Below are 19832 nucleotides of genomic sequence, written 5' to 3' on the forward strand. Positions count from 1 at the left end.
CCGAGTAAATTTGGGGCCATACCGAGTAAATTTTGAATTATACCGGGGAAATACTAGTCTATACCGGGAAAATTTTCGTCGATACCAAGTTAAAGTCGGTATTTATCAACGAATTTCTATTTTTTCAGTCGAAACGTTCTAATAACGCATATATCTGGTTATAATAACGTTGTTTTAACTTCAATAAAAGCAACTATGTAACTCATATAACTAAGAAGAAACTCTGTGCGGTGTCATTCTTGCATGGAACGCTCTGAAAATATTGAAAATGATTTCCCTTTCGAAATGATCTGCCACTTCAAAGCACTTATCTCGAACAGAAGTATATTAAAATGTTTAATCAACATATCAAACGTTTACATTTGAAATCCGTCAAAATAATCGAATCAAGAAACAAATCTGAATGTCTGTCGATTCCGCCAAATTGAAAACAACCAATAAACGAAATAATCCCAACCAAATGAACTGGAAAAACTCCCTAAAGAAGATACATCTCACATGCCTAACAAATATACAGCCGGAAAGACTAACGACATCTATCGAATGTACGGATAAACAGATGCGACTAAATAACTTTCAGGACAGCCAACCTCCTTCCAGTCCCCCCTAGTACGGACGGCAAAAAGTTGAGGGGTAAGGAGGGGTGTAAAACGCCGATATCCCCGAAGAGATTTACTGCGCCATGTTAGAGGTTGGGACTCTGGCAGCAGCAAAAACGTCGAATTGGAAGATTGACTTGGGCCGGATTACTTATGAAATTGAACCGGCGAGTGATATGAGGGAATGCATAAATCTGGTAGGCTTTGTTGACGGTGCAAGTCAAAGTAAATATTGCTCGGCGAAATGGCTCGGAAGAAACGGGTGGATTTATTCCTGTTTTGATTGCTTCTGGCTCGTCCCGGATTTGATATAGGCATTTCTTGTTATTAGAGTTCGGCAAATTGATATTTATTATAACCGTTTGTCAGGATTCGATGGTTTCAGTTCGATATATTCAGAACGGGCCCCATTTTGATGCTACTAGTAGATTTCTCCCGAAATTTCATCATAATTTCATTAAAATTTCATCATGGATTAACTGAAATTTCATCAAATTTCGTGGAATTTCATAAAAATTTCCGGAATTTGTTTCCAGAAGCGTTTCTTTGCGTTTAAATGACAAAAAATCGATACTAATGGAACAATATGTGAAGAATATACGATCCAATACCAATAAACGAACCAATAAATCTATTATAATCCGAATTATCGGTGCCCCGATCACGAACGCATTCCGATCATCGTACGGAGAATCGCAATCATCTCTCATACGGTCCCGTTATCAAGATATCAATTCCATCAATCGCTACCATCTCCGCAGGACGCTAATATGGGGTTGCCCGGCGATTTTCGGGACAATTTGGCCCCCCCTTCCCCTCCGTCGCCAAAAAGTCGAAATTGGTTTAATCATCGATTTCGACTATCCGACCCCCAGATACGATCTCGAGTCGTTTTACATAAGGACTTACGTGAATACCGCCTTAATGCCTTAGTTTCATGCTAGGCACGGAATATGGACGCCGTTAGCGATGGGATACTGGCCCCCCTACGTCTTGCCGAAGAAATATCTCAATCAACTTTGATGCACGCAATTAAGGTCGATAGACACCACGAAAATTGCTTCATGAAGGATTCGAAACGAGTTTTAAACGTTGCTCTGGTATTGAAACATCAGACGGTCATTATTTACATTAAAAGCATCGAAATTCAAGATATCTAATCAGTATAACGATTCTAATGTCGCATAACGCCTTTTTACCGATAATTCGATATAGACCGTTTACATCTTAGATTATACCGAGTAAATTCTAGTCAATACCGAGTAAAATTTAAATTATTCCGAGTAAATGTGGGTATTTACCGGGTATAATTCGATATATACGAAATTTATTAGTGAATTTCTATTTTTTCAGTCGAAAGACTTGAATTATGCATATATCTTAACTCTGTCTGAACATACTCCAGTAAAATCAACTATGTAACTCATACAACTAAGAACAAACTATGTGCTGTGTTGTTCTTGCATGGAACGCTTTGAATTCTCTTGGAAGTGAACTCCCTTTCGTAATGATCCTTCTCCATCTGCCACTTTCAGGCGCTTATCTAGAACTGAAGTGCATTAAAATGTTTAATGCACACATCAAACGTGTGAATTTCAAGTTCGACAAACCGTTTTTATCTTTGAGTGCCTCCCACACGAGGTGTTGATAAATAAGTTTCTTATCTTTCATTTTGATGCAGTCTCAAGTATAGATCGACCAAGACTTTGAATGAAAATGATTATATTTATGTAGTTGTTGAGTAGGAACATACTTACGGCAGTTGTCAGTTATGTAACCAGGCTTGTTAAGCTGAAATACTCAAACATTTTGGTGAATCTACTGATGGAAATTTTTTGTAGTAAATTATTCCACTGGCCTTTGGTCATTGACATAACAAAATTAGTATAGATAATTATGATTGTCTCTTACAATTACATGTTATGCTTTTTAAATTTCACTTCATGTTTTGTTGAAACAGAAACTGTGATATTGATTTTTATGAACATAAAGACATGACTTCAAAAATGTTAGCATCTCTGTAATTAGTGAAACGAACGTTGATAAAGCGCAATCGTGTTAGATATCTGTTAGAAATTAGTCCTGGAATAGACATGAAAATAGAAGTAAAAGTAGATACGAAACACGTCTACTGATACGGGGACAAGAAGAAGATATTTCGAGATTCGAAAATAAAGCTAAAATAGAAATGAATTAAAGAATGAAAAATTACACGAATTATCGAATAAAAATGGAACAAACAAATAAATAAAAAAGAGAAATATGTGCCATAATAATTTGTTATCAGAGAGGAGTAAACGCGGCATAACCGGTGAAAAGCATGTTTGTATACGCGATTTTACGTACGAATTATTCGAAATAATATCCTTCCGAATTCCGGTTTCGGCCTGGTCGCGACCGATCGTATTTCATATTTTATTCTATCTCGATTTGTTGTCGACATCATAACGCGATCGTCCATCGCGTTAACAACGAACCAATTTGGGAATTTGTCCGTTTTTGCAGCGGTCTAAATTCGAAAATATCGGTAAAATACGACGAGCGACGGGCGACCGCGGCACGGACGGCAGACCGAATAATTTAACTTAATAATAAATAAATGCAACATTATCGCATAATTTATCCAGTGTAGAGGGGGCTTAATTACACTTTGATAAATCAAAAGCTGTACTTTATAATTGGATAATAAATCCGAAACACAGAGAGAGAGGGAAGATAGTCGATAAAACGATACTACGGTTTGTTGGTCTCTGCCGATATTGATTAGCCAGGTTTGTCAAGCGTTTTCGAAGATTAATCCTAGATTGTTGTTGTTGTTGCGACCGCCGGCCGATTGGGCCCATCTGTGGATGAAGATTGATGGGCGTTGTCTATCTGGTCAAATGCCGGTTTGCACAATTTAGTTCAACGTTATGCCATGTTGTTCTTGCATATGTGATGCTTGGAGTTGCCAGTATTTATTATTTTAGCTCTTTTCTTCAATTCGAATTTGCGACCTTGTATAATCATATTTCCCTTTTAATTCTTATTTTTTCTTTTGCACCAAACCAGATTGTTTCGATTTGGTGTGAATTTATGTTTTTTCTTCATTGTTCAAAATAATGTATCCATGCATCTTTACCTTGTTTTTTTCTGTTGTGATATCATTTATCATTTTCTCCATTGTGAAATGTAGATATTCAACTACAACCTGCTTCTTCTAGCATATTTAAACAATTTTTACGTAGGTACTAGTTTTGTTTTCAACTCAATTCGTATTGTTTTTGCTCTCTTCTCCTTATTAATTAACCAAACAAGTCACTTCCATCAAACGAATCTTTCCGAATTCCACGACTTTCTTCAAGAAACGTCTCGCTATCTCATCCTTCTACCACAAATCTTCTAGCGAGATTAATGATGGCCGAAGAAAGCAGGTAGTATCAGATTGAAATTCTTTACCTACGTCCTCCTCCTCCCAGCAACCATTATCCGTCAAACGTCCAACTGCTTAGAATTCTTCACAGGTAAACGCAATGGGACATATCGCTAGGTGCACCAATCAGGCACCTTCTTGTTGTCTTGCCTTTTTCACGGGAAGTTTTATGATTTCAAGGAGCATTCTGTGTTGTTCTTGTGGTGGGTGAGGTGCTGTGTGTTTTGTGGTGGTTTGGTTCTGTGGTTTTTGGTTGATTTCTTTTTTATAGGTAAATGTTTCTTTATTTGATTAAGTATTGGTTGTTTCTAAGATGTTATCTGAATTTCTTTCTGAGTTCTAATTGGTATAAGAATAATCGTTATTATTTCTAAATATCCACGTCTTTCAGTTCCTTCTGTTTTTTGAGCGCTCGTTCCCTGATCAGATCACTCACACTTTTTTCGTCACAACACAACGCTAGAATTTTCAGCCGTGAATGGTCTCAAACTGATTCACTATTGACGAATCCGACCGTAAATATGATGGTTCGAATTTTGTTTTAATGATTACTTCAAATCTACACATTCAATAGAAATGAAATTTTGCATCCTCATATAAAAGGACAGTTTAAAGCTTCCTGCGAAATTTTATGTTGATCGCTATAGCGGAGCCAGAGCCAATTCAAGAAAAATATCGAAAAAAATTCCCGTTACTATACAAGACTGATGAAGTTGATATTTTGGGTATTAATTTCAAGCAGAATACATAATTATGAGTATAACAATTCAAGAAGAGTATTGGAAAAAAAATACCCAATATTTCCGTGTCAATAGATCTAATAGAATTGAAAGTTCGAATTTATATGTATATAAATTTTTAATTTCAAGCTTTCTTGTGAAATTTTGTAAAAATTGTGCCCATCATAATCATAGCAACTACAAGAAGAATATCGAAGAGATAACCCAATCTGTTTCATATTCTATATAATGCGAATTCCGGAATTTTTCTTATTTCAATTTTATCTAGTAAGTATCAATTCTTATATAAGCTGTTACGTTGGAAAAAAATCTATTGCGAATCAAACTTTATTTTCCGCATACTTATTGCAGTTACAATAAATAATATAACGTACGATTCACGTATATTAGTGCCTTTGTTTAACCAAAAAAATCATTGCGCGTGCTTTAAAAGTTTATTCATACACTTGTATTGTAAAAATATACTATCAATTGAAATGAATTTCTATAATGATATTCGTTATTGGCGATTGGATTAATTTTCAATTTTCTTCATTTTTAATAGAACTTTGTTATTTCTCCAATTAGAGAAACCTTTCCGACCTAGTGGATGCCGGTATATTTCATTGTTATTTTTTCAATGGATTCGGTCCCTACTTGATATTGAATTATTATGAATAAAATAAAACAAAGTAATTTCCAGTGTTGGCGAAACTATTGACGTAAGAAAATTGTGGAAATTTCTTTGTTTTATTTTATTCTTATCTTTGTTGTTTTCTTTAAATTACGGTTGTTTCAAATTTTAATCGGTGAACTCCTTATTCCTCATAAAACGAAATTGTCTTTTTATTAATGTATATTATTTTTTCATTTTCAGGTGCAAACGGCCTTAGACGGAGAGGACGCCAAACCTACACAAGGTACCAGACCCTCGAGTTAGAAAAAGAATTCCACACAAACCACTATCTGACACGACGAAGAAGGATAGAGATGGCGCACGCGCTCTGCCTAACGGAAAGACAGATAAAAATATGGTTCCAGAACAGGAGGATGAAACTGAAGAAGGAAATACAGGCGATCAAAGAATTGAACGAACAGGAGAAACAAGCGCAGGCGCAAAAAGCCGCGGCTGCTGCTGCAGCAGCCCAGGTTGATCAAAATTAGTGGATGACGTCGATGTTGATGGCCGAGCAGCTCAATCTAATCAACTGAGGTGAGTTGATCGATGTTGAGGTTAGGAATTCAGTATGACCGGCTGAATGCCCAAGCGCATCGATCAGGTTGAAGAATCAACTAGTCAAAAAGTAATCAAAAAGTCGGATCAGTACGATTACTTCGGGCTGCTCGGCCACACAAACAAGTAGATAATAAATTCCGAAAAATGTTGCCAATTGCATAAAGGTAAAAAAAAATTTTTATGTAATTTTCTATGTGAAAATTCGAATATTTTGTGTGTATATAAGCTTTGGCATTTGGCCGCTCATATTATTCTTGTACTTTACCTATTTATTATTTTTGTTATTGTTGTATATTGCATGTTGATATTGATCACAATGATGGACAGATTATTTGACATGAGTCGAAATTTATAGAAACATTTAAGTTTCTGAACTGATTTATATTGATTACGAATTTATTTGAATCGACGGAATATCTATGTGAATTTTTGTGAATAATTTGTTTTGAGATTCTCAATAAAAGAATTTAATTATATTTCGGATCTTTTCATTCATACTGGGTTAGTATGAAACTCCTTAAAATCATCAGTTTTGTTCTTATTCAATCAAATATGATAAATTACAATACAGAGAAGACTTGGATATCAAAAAGTTCACTTTGGATTATTAAAATACTATTTCAAGTTAAATAAAAATTATAAATGCAGTTATTTTCAAGGTGCACTAAGCTTTTTTCAATAGTCTTTTCTTTTGAATAATACCAAAAATTTAACCAACTATTTTTTAGAATTTGAAAATTGAAATATCTTCTTATAATAATCAACAAAGTTGATAATTTAAATATAAATAACTCGAATAGAGAAAAGCTCTAATTATAAAGTGAAAATAAAAAAGTGTGAGGAATTCCAAAATTGAGAAAGGTAGGTTGGTGTGATAAAAATCTTTTCTAAGTTATAACTTCTTGTTTCAGTGTTCTAAGTTTATTCGTAGAATTCCATTTCATACGTCTTCAATTCAAAAATTCGATTGTTTTACTAAAATATATTTTGGTACGAGTTGACTAATACTGACAGAAGCATCACTGGAAACTCCTTTACTTTCAACCTTTGACTTAGAAGTTTACAATTATAATCAAAACGTCGATCGCTAAATCAATGTTTATTATCTATGAATAACAAACGGTCCTATTATTTTTCCTTTATAATTTCATTATCACGTATTTCCAGAACTCTCAAGTAGAATTTAAATGGAAAAAATAATTTTTGCTGGTTATGAAGGCTTTTGCTGTTGGAAACGGATTTAACTAAAAATATATAGGAATAAATCTAAGTTTGCCTCTATGGTATTCATTCACAGTAACATAATTGAATGTCAATATTGGAAGAGATTATTCAATGCAGGATTAAAAATAAAAAATTGATAAAATCAAGTCGGTTTTCACTTCATTTTTGAAATAACGAGTGTCGAAATTTATATAGATTTTTTTTGTTCCAAATTATAGATATTTTATATTTTATATCTAGGTATGCTTTTTTTTATTATTTTATTATTTTTCGTATACCTATCGTAAACACGTGAAAACATGTTATGAATCATTCTGTATTTTCAATACTCTTCAATTGAAAGACAAAAAAGCTACTTGTAGGCAGGTACCAATTCATTACAAAAAAATAAATATGGTTTTTTTATAGATATATTAACCTACAAAAATTGATAAGAAAAAACTATTAACACTACCTTATGAAAGAAATATTATCTACTTGATAATACATTTTTTTTCGGTATAACTTTCAACATCCTCTTTAGTGTATAAAAAATACATCAAAAAATACTTGAAAACACCCAGATATCTATAAATTAATCTCCTCAAATATTACTGTATCAAAAATTCTAATCATAATAACTATCAGGAAAATCGAAAGAATATAATCAAACTTTTCAGCTCGAACCTACTAAATCTGAAAACAACTTGGATTTTTTGTTCGCATAAAATTCTTTTTTATACTGAATCAAAAATAATTTCAAATTGAAGGAACTTGTTGTTTTGAATAATTATTTTTTTTTTTTTGGAATTATTTAAAGAATACTTTCCTAAAGCTTCAGACAAACCCGAATTTTTTTAGCTAAAAAACGATGCATTTAGACCGCATGACCACTCTGTAAAAATCGTTAATTTTATGTCAAATTCCTAATTAATTTTTCTCTGAAGTGTTCCTGTTTACTACCGGTTGGACGGGTCAAATACCAACCTAATAAAACCAAAAACGTTTCTACCATTCAGATCGAAAGGCATAAAGGATTAAAATCTCAAGTTTCAACGCCTCTGCCTCAAGGACCCGCCGAAAAGGGGTGGTTTTCAGCCACCCCCTTTTAACCCCTAAACGTCATCCCTCACAGGGAGTAATTACGCGGGGTATTTCCCGCGCTCGACTCCCAAGATTAAACACCGAAAGTCCGTTCATAAATTCCGGGGCATTACAAATAGCCAAATGGAAACACAATTATCTTAATTTTCTTTCATCCGTCGCCTTTAGGGGCGAGATAATTTTTATTATATTTACGATTCTTATTTTCGGCTTCATTAAGATTCCGCGAGGGGGGGTTGCTGCTGTATCAGCTGGTGCCGGGGGTTGTTGGTAATTCCGGCGAGAGAGGAGTGTGCCTGGCAACGTGGAATTTGTCTCCGGAGATATCGCGAGAGGAGGGATAAAATCCAGACAGAAATTCGGGATTAGGCTGGAATGGTCTTGGTAATTTTTGCAAGCTTGTTCTTTGGATCGGGGAGATATTATTGGCTCGATTGTTTGGGGTTTCTTAGTTTCGTGACGAACATTGTTTCTAATGATAACGTTTAGTTAGTTGGACTAGTAAAATTCAATATGTACTGACACACGCATTCTTAGTCAGAGTGAAATTTTTCCTAATATTCAAGATAAAGTCGACGGTATTTTCGTGAAGAATTTTACCAAGTAACGTAATGGGATTCATAAAGTTACATCACTTAACTTATCGCCTGGCTCGATTGTTTGTACTTTTTTATTTCGTGTTTCTAATAATAATGTTAGACTAGTGAAATTGAATACGTACTGACACATTCATTTTTGTTCATTGTGAAATTATACATATTTAGAAATACGTCGACGGTAAATTGGTGAACAATTTCACCATGAAATTCGAATAGTTACATCAGTTCAATTATCGCCAGTTCTGAAGGTACTGAATAACTTCTAATAAGATTAAAAAACCAATGGTCTGCTATTCAGTTACATTTATAATTTTGGGCAGAGGGTTATTATATTATATTCAACTTCATCTTATTGTAAAAGCTATATCTATAGAAGAAGAAAGATTATTATAAAATAAAACATATTACTAAAATTATTTTCTGGAGAGTATGAAACTTCAAGATATATGTATAAATAAGTATGTCAATATTCAATGCCTGGTGATAATTTAAGTAAAAAATTCATTCAAAGAATCAGAAAATAAAAATGAAATTGTTCACTAATTCAAAATTCAATTATTTAAATTGATTGAGTATTTAATTGAAAATCTTAAAATTATGAAAATATGAATCGAGAGAATTACAAATAATTTTGTCGACAGTACTTACTACTAATATTATCGTTTTAAAAAAATTACCTTCATGCCCTTATTTTAATCTCTTATAATCGTTTTCAGACATTAAGACCATTATTTTTAATTATCTACCTTTATTCAGATAATTAAACAAAAACTGTCATAAAAAATAAACAGCTTTCCAAAGAATATTAGAACAATCTCATTTTCAATATTCATTCAATTTCGGTGTCATAAATTTCCAAAATCGATCTAAATCAACTGATTTAAAAAAAATTTTTTTCAACCAAACGCTGATAATATTATTGATATGGCGTAAAATATTGAAAAATATAAATAGTATACAGGAATAAAAAGCCTTAAAATTTTCTGCGGGCTTGATGAGATTAGAAGTTTCAACTTTATTGCTAAATCCGATTAATTGAAATTAATTCCAGTAAGTAAAAGTAAAATTCATAATATTTGCGAAGTAGGTCAGAGAAATATAAATTCAAGAATTAGGTAATTATCCAAAGGCAAGAAATAAAAATTATCTATCTCTAAAAGCGGTAATCTTTAGAATAATAAGAAAAGATGTGGGTAAAGTAAGTGTGAAAGATTAAGTTTGTGCGATTCAAAAAATTTTATTATGAAATCCTCCTTCATTCAGCGCCATAAAATTCATTGAACTCGGAAACAGAAGAAAACTTGAGATGATACGAATGATTTGAATATTTCAGCTCTTTTCGAGAAGCCGTTCGAATAGATCGCTTTATCATTTGGTTACTTAATGTTCTATAATTTTCGAATTTTACTAATTCTCACTGATGATGAATGATAACTCTCGAACAGAAATAACTATAAACTTGAAGTTTTTGGAGTAGGTTCGGATCTAAAATGTCCCGGTTAAATTTCTTGATAGGTAAAATCTACCAGGGTTTCCTTCGATATGGCCGTTCAAAATTTTGTTTTCCTGCTGAATTCGAATCTACAGGTTCTATCAAAATAAAAATTTGCATTTGGATGTGAAACCGGAACCACACCAAACACAAAAATATCAACTAATATCTCCGTCACCACAAATTTGTCCATATGAAACGTCGTCAGAACCCTAGCAAGTTCCAGCAGAATATCCCAAAAAATTTGAATGTAGTTACGTGAAGTCATTCATCAACAAATTGCGCACTTAGAGACCACAAATATATTTAGGAATATTAAGTCTACAATAGTGCATGAATGAATGAACGCTGAAAATATCTGAATCTTCACTGAACATTCCATTGAATTCAGAAAATTGACCATCGAAAATAATATAGAAAACGTAATGTCGTGTCGTTAGTTTTTGCCATTAAAACCGTTATCGATTGGAACGTTTCCAAATTTCAGCTGTTCCCACGGGCATCCCAGAAAAGTGAACCCGATCTTCTTCATAACAATTCTCCACCCCTCTGTCTATCTGGGGAGTTGTATAGTGGCAAAATGGCCATCGAAAGGATATAGACGGCCACTTTACGACCTGACAATAGGGGGCCATAATCTCGTTAGGGGTGGAAACTTAAGAAGCCATAATACACTTGTTATATTCGATGAATCCCGACATTTTCGGTGGTTTTTGGGGTTCGATAAAAAAAACCGCAATTCGCTTCGGAAATGGGTTAACATGAGGGGTGACTTCAGATTTATTAATGGAATCGTCGTAATAAAAAAAAATTCTGTCACTTTCTTAACTCTTAACAGTTCTGGAAGGTGGATGTAGAAGGTTGAGATGAAATTGAAAATCTATCAGTCCAACGTTCAAAGTCAACAATATTATGTTGATATATCACGTTCATCCAGCTACAACTATAGTCTGTGGCATTTCAAATTTGAAATCCAATTTGTTACTAGATTGTACTGAAGTTGAGTTTACTTTATATCTTTGAGGTATTTTCCGAATATATGAAAAAAACACTGAAAATGTTACATAATAATTTATTATTTCCTTCAGCTCGGAGAATATTCTAAATTCAAAGATTATTCAATAAAAATCAAGTTTTTTGGGAATTAAATGGCTATCTTTGTTAAATTACTCATGAATTTTCAAAGTATATACATATGAAAACTTCTCGCTATTCATCAAATTTTCGCAGTTTCGTGATAAAGATAAAGAATGCTAAACTGGAATTAAAAATTCATGTTCAGAATTCTGTTGATCAATCACATGATCCTCCCTCTTCAAGAAATGGATTCACGACTTCAAACAAAATTATTCCTAAAAAATTCACTCGACTTGAGAATCTTTAAAGCACTCATTTATAAATGCACCCATGCTCTTGGATATTTCAGAACTTTATATAATACTAATACATATGAGACGGAATTTACTATGATGACTTTTATCTTATTTACATAGTTTATCTAGATGAAGTTTTTCTTGGTCTCCCTTAAAATTTGACATCAACATTCTATTGGTTATTTTACATACGCAAACTGAATTTTAACCTAGATAGGTTTATTGTTACGGAAATATTGGGAATTTTTATTAAATTTTCTATGGATCCCGTAAAAAGCTATCAACATAAAATTTGGTATCAAGATTGGAATTATTATTTGACATCTACACGCAAAATTTCATTCCAATTGGATGTTTCGTATGAATATCTTACCTTTTTTTGATATTCTAACCAAATTTTTCTGAAGATGAGATCAATATTGAATTTCATAGAAAGTTTGAAATATTTTATATGATATAGAAACAAAACCACACTGTTGTCTGTTGTCAATGACATTTTTAGGTTTATCGATATAATTCTTGAATTTCACTTGATTCAACATAAAATTTTGCAAAGAATTTGAAATTGTTACTCGAAAAATATCATCCCCTTCTAATTTGTAGATCTGAAATTATCAGGCGAATAAAATTTGAACTCTCAGATGAATTTTGCCCAGTAATGAGCTAAACCGTTACAATTTGAAAGTTATCTTCTAAGTACTGATCGGACGGACCTACTCGAATTTGACCACTGTTTCGTCATCAGTGAGTCGGACCTAATTTATTAGCGTTTGAGACCATTCTCGACTGAAAATTTGAAAATTACAAACGTTGTGACGATATGATAAAGTTCATCATCTATAGCTTCGCTCTATTCAGATTCTGAAAATTTAAACATGCCACATACATCGATATGAATTTTTTCAAAAACCGATTGATCTTCAGAAATTCAAATTCATTATTTCAGTCATTGTAATCTACGCTGAAAATGTTACTATGTATTATAATTATTTCGGAAATAAACAATTATCTAATTTCTTATTACCTATTTGGTCATACTTTCACTTTCTCCAGTATTTTGATCTGCAAGAGTCAATTTTCATTGGAGAACTTCGAATGTATTCAAAATAATAGATAAATCAAAAATGTAATATTTATATTATTTGTAAGTCGTTCCTTTTCTATTTCAAATTTTCGAGTTTTAGGATCAATTTATTATCAGTTTCTCGTCCTATTCAAATCAAATTTTCATGTTTTGAATTTCCTAAATATACCATAAATATCAAATAACTAACTGATGGACATCTTTATAGCCTATAGCCATCTAGTGGGTTCAAATCGAACTATTATATTATACCACTCTAAACATCAATCTCTTAATACACGTATAACAGCAACCATAACTTCTCCAATATATCAGTTAATAGAACCCATTCATGCAATCCATTCAGAAAATCCAAGAATTCGTGTATAAACCGATTTATTCCCACCATAACCGTCGAATCGATCTATCCGGTTTACAGATTTCATTCATGCCTCAATCCGACAACAGATTTCATTCAGCGGGTGCTGAAAATAACTCGTTGTCGTTTTCTGTAATGGCCTATATGAGTTCGTTCGCTTACTACCAGAGGCCGCCTATATATTTTAACGAGGTCGTAACTCGTGATTCAGCAACTCTAACGGAGGTGGCGCTGGGAATATAACTAACGATCGGCCGTCTTTCTGTCCTCGTCGAACGGTTAGGCCGTCTCTTTCTGGGTTTGTTTACATCCGAAATTGGTTGTTGCAATGGGTGTTATTTATGAACATTTTTATTCATTGGCTGACTTTGCGGTTTGATAGAGTCATTGTTTCTTTTGAGTAATTGGTCCTTCGATTCGGATTGATGATTTGTTTTTCTTGGGGCTATTATTGTTTATAATTGATTATGCTATTATGTCAGAGCGAATTCTCTTCGATGTTTTGGAAGAAGGGAAATGACTGAAAATATAAAGGGTGTTTTTTTTTGAGCCATAGAACTTTAAATTGCAATAAAACAACGATGGATTATTCGATTGACATGAATTTTATTTATCCGCAAGATAATCTTGTGGCATTACATTTTAAATATGATTTCTGGCATATGACCGCTACGTCTGGCTCGGATGTAGTTCAATCTGGACGTCCAATTTTCGATGACTTTTTCCAACATTTGTGGCCGTCTATCGGCAATAACACGGCGAATGTTGTCTTCCAAATGGTCAAGGGTTTGTGGCTTATCCGCATAGACCAATGTCTTTACATAGCTCCACAGAAAGTAGTCTAGAGGTGTTAAATCACAAGATCTTGGAGGCCAATGCACAGGTTCAAAATGTGAAATTAGGCGGTCACCAAACGTGTCTTTCAATAAATCGATTGTGGCACGAGCTGTGTGACATGTTGCGCCGTCTTGTTGGAACCACAGCTCCTGGACATCATGGTTGTTCAATTCAGAAATGAAAAAGTTAGTAATCATGGCTCTATACCAATCACCATTGACTGTAACGTTCTGGCCATCATCGTTTTTGAAGAAGTACGGACCAATGATTCCACCAGCCCATAAAGCGCACCAAACAGTCAGTTTTTCTGGATGTAACGGTGTTTCGACATACACTTGAGGATTAGCTTCACTCCAAATGCGGCAGTTTTGTTTGTTGACGTAGCCATTCAACCAGAAGTGCGCTTCATCGCTAAACAAAATAAAATGGACCCGATACGTATTCCGCACAGAACCATTATTTTCGAAATGAAATTGCATTATTTGGAAGCATTGTTCAGGCTTGAGTCTATTCATGATAAATTGCCAAACCAAACTGAGGATGAATCACTTGAGAGCTCTTAAATCGGTTTCCATCTTGAACAGTAATGCCAACTTAAAGTTATGTACCTCGAAAAAAAACGTACGTTATAAGGGCAGTTAGATCTTTTTACATTTTTATCAATCTGCCCAAATGTCTGTATTTTTCGAATTATATTCCGAGAGTTGTCTCAAATGATGGGTTCTATTTACTGATCAAAAATTGAAGGGTAAAATCAATTCTGTTCGTCCGTCCGAACGGTGTATACACGATAACTCTTGGAAGCAAAGTCCTTGAGACTTGAAATTTTCAAAGTAGGTTCAGGATCCGAATATCTCGAGTGAGTTCATTCGCCGCAGTGGCGACGCCAGATTTTAAAAACAGGGATTTTTTTTTGGGAGCCAAAGTAAACCGGAAGTATATTTCTGCTAATCTTTTTTAATTATTTAGCCTTAGTATGTCAAATTTCAGGGGGGCTAGCAGAATTTCTGGGAGACCCGGGCCCCTCTGGTCCCCCCCTAGCGTCGTCACTGGTTCGCGGATGGAATCACCTATATGTTTACGGAGTTCGAACATAAAAATTTGATTCAGTAGATATTCCAAAAAACTCCCATCCGATTGAACTGAAATCAGTTGAAAAATAGTGAAATGAAAGTTCATGCAAAATTTCGTGAGGAAGCTACGATATTTAAGAATAAATCCGCCATATTTCATTTCAATTTTGTGTGCTAATTGGGCTAATCTATGAAGTGGATCATCCAAAAACTTGATTTTTGGTCAAATTCGAAGTCCCATATAGTTTTCTTATTTTCAGCTCAATTTTCTAAATTCTTTCAGTAAACTATAGATGAAATCATTAATTTTAACTTGCATATTCAATATTTTGTTAAATGATGGCTTATCAGACACTATAAAGGGCTAATCAGAAGTCTGTTGTTAAACCATAATTTTGAAACATCCCTTAAAATAATTTCGAGGGGAAATTTCTTCAAATTGCTAATTTTCATCAGGTACCATTCCCTTTCAAAATTTTTTTTTTGATTCATGGTTTTAAGTGCACAAGTTCAACTTTAAGGGGCACATAAACAATTTAAAAAAAATAAAGAAATTTATTCTTTTTTCGTTTTCCAAAAAACTAACTTAAGACATTCTAACAAATTGTTATTGAAAATGATAAATAATAAAACCCAACTTCTGCAGGTTCATCCCTTTATATTCTTCATCATCCCGCGTTTGTTTCCCTCTATGAACTCCCCCTACGGAACACAGAAAATCCGATAGGAAAGAAATCTGTTTTTAATAGAATAGCCACGTTCACAACTTCTGCCGGACGATGGCCCTAGTGCGTTTTGTCGAGTTCAGATTCTACCCCTAAGGGAACAGTTACCCTTAGGCTTCGGCACATTTCTTTTATGGCCTGTTTCGAATCTCACATAAGTGCCCAGAAATGCTACCAGAGGGGATTGGTTTCGTTTTCCTCGGTTAGTAAAACAGGAGACATCTTCTTTTTTGGCTTGCTATTCAATTTGTGTCTCGTGAATTTTATATTGAAACATTGAAAAGAACGTATTGTTTGGGCTTTTGGTTTTATATAAAGAACTCATATATGTTCGGTTATACATTGATTCAATAAGCTATTTAGCGTTTTGCTTCATATTTTGGTGTTTTTACAATGGAATATGCTAGCCATTTTGTCTGCACAGATCCATTTTGCCCAAAGAAATTAAATTGAATTATATCAGTCCAATTGGAAAACCCTATACATATTTCCAATAGCGTGAAATTGAATTTTGGAGGACCCTGTTAACCTTATTATTTCATGTGCAATTTTTTGAATGATATTCATGTGAATTGAAAATATAAAATTCTTAGGTGCTCCAAAAATCTTACTGACTAATTTAAAAAAAATTTATAAATACATCAAATGACCAAAGTATTCTGAATTGGAATCGAATGCCTACAATTTGCTTCTTATCTCAGTTAATAATAGAAATACTTGGTTCATGTTGAGATAAAAAGTAGAGACATATTTGAAATTAAAAGAAAATCAATTGAAATCATAATTTTTGATTTTTTTTTTGGAGGAATGAATAATAGTTAAACTGAATTCGTGACATTTCAAAAGTCCAATTGGTCTCTGGTTTATTGTATATCATTAATTTTCTGGAAGGATTGATAAATGAATCAATATCGTATCAAAATTGGTAAATTTATTGAATAAATCTTTACAAAAAATACAACACCATAATTACATTTTATTTTCAACTTAGTTCAATACAACTAAAAAACACTGTAATGTGGTTTTGACTACAACAAAGTTTCGCAGTGGTCCAAATAAAAGAAATGGATGAAAATAAGTAGTTTATTTAGTTGCTGAAAGAAGCTTTTCGGAATTGAATTGTTGCTTTCTTAGATTATTGTTGAATTTTGAAGGTTAAAATTAATACATTGATCTTGCATGTTTATTTTATGCTTTTCGCCGTGCCAAATGGTATTTCTCGATAAGTTTTATACTAAAATCAAGATAGAGGAAGACAACTTTAATGGGAATCAAACATCTTGAGAATTGTTCAATCAATCCTTCTGAGATATTCATGAATTTGTTTTAATGATTCCACTCATTAATTTTTCTCTCAATATAGAGAATCAGATAAGTATTAGATGAGAAAGGTCATATGCCGAATACGTAACGAATGGAAAAGTTACCTTAACAGATTTTATAGATGTGAAAAAATCTAATGTTGACATTAGGGAATCTAAATAATATATTGTTTATGTTTTTGATCAACGATATTTTTTATGAAACTCTTATCGATTGAAAATAGAAAAAAATCGGCAATCAAACTTAACAAGTTGCACCTGTTCCTCATTTATATTTATTTCAACACAATAAAAAAAAACATACAAAAAATTAACACCATCTGAATATTCAATCGTTTTGGCGTTATTCAGGATATCTCATCCAGATCAGATACAAACGAAAATTCTAGCAATTTGCGAGTTGCTTGGATATTTCCATAAAAATGAAGAATGCTCGTTTAACAGCTCGTAAAACGGGCGAGTTTCTAGCATCAATTAAAGATGACGGCAGCAATTTATTGCATCAACACAACACAGAAGACGCATAAAATTATAATCTTCCACTACCAATCAATTAATACATAATTATATTACTATTAAATTAATGCATGAGCTCCCAGTCGTAAATCAGTTTTCATTTTTATTATGGCCATTTGCGTGAAACTTGAAACGGGATAACTATGGTGTTAACAAGTGGTGATAACTTCATAATTTCATCCAGATAAATGTAGAAAAACTTTGGGTTTCCTTCAGGGCTGATAATTTACCACTAAGTATCGGGAAATTAGAAGGATTACAAGAAAATTGTTGATGAAAAAAGATTTTATTGATCTTCAAAATAGGTTAATTGTTTAGTTCTGTTTTTCCGTTGTATCATATTTGAAAATTTTTCAATTAATACTTTTTTCAAAATATTGAGACATCTAAATTCAGTGACTTAAATATTTCGTGATTCATATAAATAGAATAAATTGACAGCATTGAAATAATTATGAAATCATCAGTGTTTGATTCAATTAAACTTCACAGAAGTATCGGATTTTTAGCATCAACTTTTCATAATTTATATCAGAAGATCCATGACTTTCCATTCCATTAAATTCTTAAAAATTTATTTTTTTGCTGGAAATACCTCGAGTGGAGTTTAATGTAATATTCATTTTAATTTTTTTTTACGTTTTAGGAAAATTAAAAATAGTTTAAGAGTTTAATTAATTCAAATTAAGAGGTACAGGGCTGAATTATAAATGTATCTGAGCGAAGTTTGCCTTAACTAATGGAAAAATTGTCCTTTCTGAACCAATAAAAATCTTTTAATGAAAAACAATGAAGTTCATACTCGATTTTGCTTTATGTTTCTCATGAATTTACGAATAAGGAATTCTTTGATGGATTTCAATCTTTACTCTTTGTTTTGTCTTTAAGAGGGAACACCACCGCGTGGCTGCTCAGTTCAAAATTTGAATATTATTATTAATTTCTTGAATATTCTTATTTATTTCTATATGTTATCATATACGAAAGGTTGGTAATAAACGTGAAAAGCGGTAAAGATCATTTCAAAGACCACTACGATGTGACCACCATATTATAAGTCCCAGTATTTAAGACCAGTTACTATTAATGAATTATTAATAATGTTATCATAAAATTCATGTTTTATTATTGAACTGACATCGTCATCATCATCTGGAAACACATTCGTTGGGCAATAAACCACTTGTTACCAACCCCAAAACACCTCCACGGCCAACCTGATCCCCCGCATCGATCACAACACACAGCCACCTACCTATAAAGATAAAAAACCGCCGATCGTATGGAAGAGACGTATTTAAAAAACCATTAGGAGAGTTTTACGTCCGCTGTTCCTATCAATGGAAACTGACGTTACACAAAAGGGAACCGGGCCTAGCGCACTTCTCGTACAGTAGTTAAAGTGATTTTTATGAGCAGTTAACGCGGCAGTCAAGTCGTAATGTCCTCCGAAATGCCTCCTAGTGTAGCACAAGGCCGTATTGTAGGTTCGGAGAAAAGGATCAACAAATGGCATGCGGCTTTTTGCTCCGCTGTTACTCATATTGCCCCATACAGGGTGCGGTGCCGGTAACGTTAGTCAGTTTCGTTAAATCGCAATAAAATTTAGTTTATGGACCAAGTTTTTTTTTAATTTTTTTTTTATTATGTTGGTACATATTTGAAGTATTGTTTTGAGATTTATGTCAGGTGACGCTCGACGTTGTACGTTCACTGAATCATCAGATTTCTTTCCAAAATATACTATTTGTCTTATTTGACATTTTCATAGATTAGTCTTTTTAGCAGTTTACAGGGGTTTCCGATAGGAATTATACAATTTGAAACGGTTATAAAGGCAACACTGTGTGTTATTTCTTGACATTCCTCATATCATTTGTATTCAGTAGGTTTTTGAGTACACTCTTCAACAATCCATTTATTCGGGAAATTTTCAAGCAGCTACTTGTTTTCCTCAATGTACACCATCCTGCTAATACTACATATTTTCAACAATGTTGAGCTCTAGATTATCAATAAAGGTTGTGCTTCAAAAAATGGTCATACCAATCTGAATTTAAACAAGCAGTTATAACATAATCCACTAATCTCGCGCATTTGAGTTCTATGTGACATCTGGCGTTCTTCAGGGACCTTTGCCCTTTCTTCTGTTCATAAATGATATTCTCGATGATAGAGT

General features: G+C 33.2%; 1 protein-coding gene across 2 annotated transcripts in view; it reads left to right on the forward strand.

The window, feature by feature from the left end:
- The window catches only part of LOC123680847 (homeotic protein ultrabithorax), a 270094-nt gene that overhangs the window by 163644 nt on the left and 86618 nt on the right, over positions 1 to 19832 (forward strand). For both annotated transcript variants that reach the window (XR_006747575.1, XM_045618965.1), the window contains exon 2: positions 5608 to 5943. Coding sequence is in view for 1 of the 2 variants with exons in the window: in XM_045618965.1 (XP_045474921.1) it covers positions 5608 to 5894 (287 nt within the window). In the remaining variant the exon portion in view is untranslated. The remainder of the gene's footprint in view (positions 1 to 5607; positions 5944 to 19832) is intronic.

Source organism: Harmonia axyridis, chromosome 1 (genome assembly GCF_914767665.1).
Source record: "Harmonia axyridis chromosome 1, icHarAxyr1.1, whole genome shotgun sequence".
Taxonomy (NCBI): domain Eukaryota; kingdom Metazoa; phylum Arthropoda; class Insecta; order Coleoptera; family Coccinellidae; genus Harmonia; species Harmonia axyridis.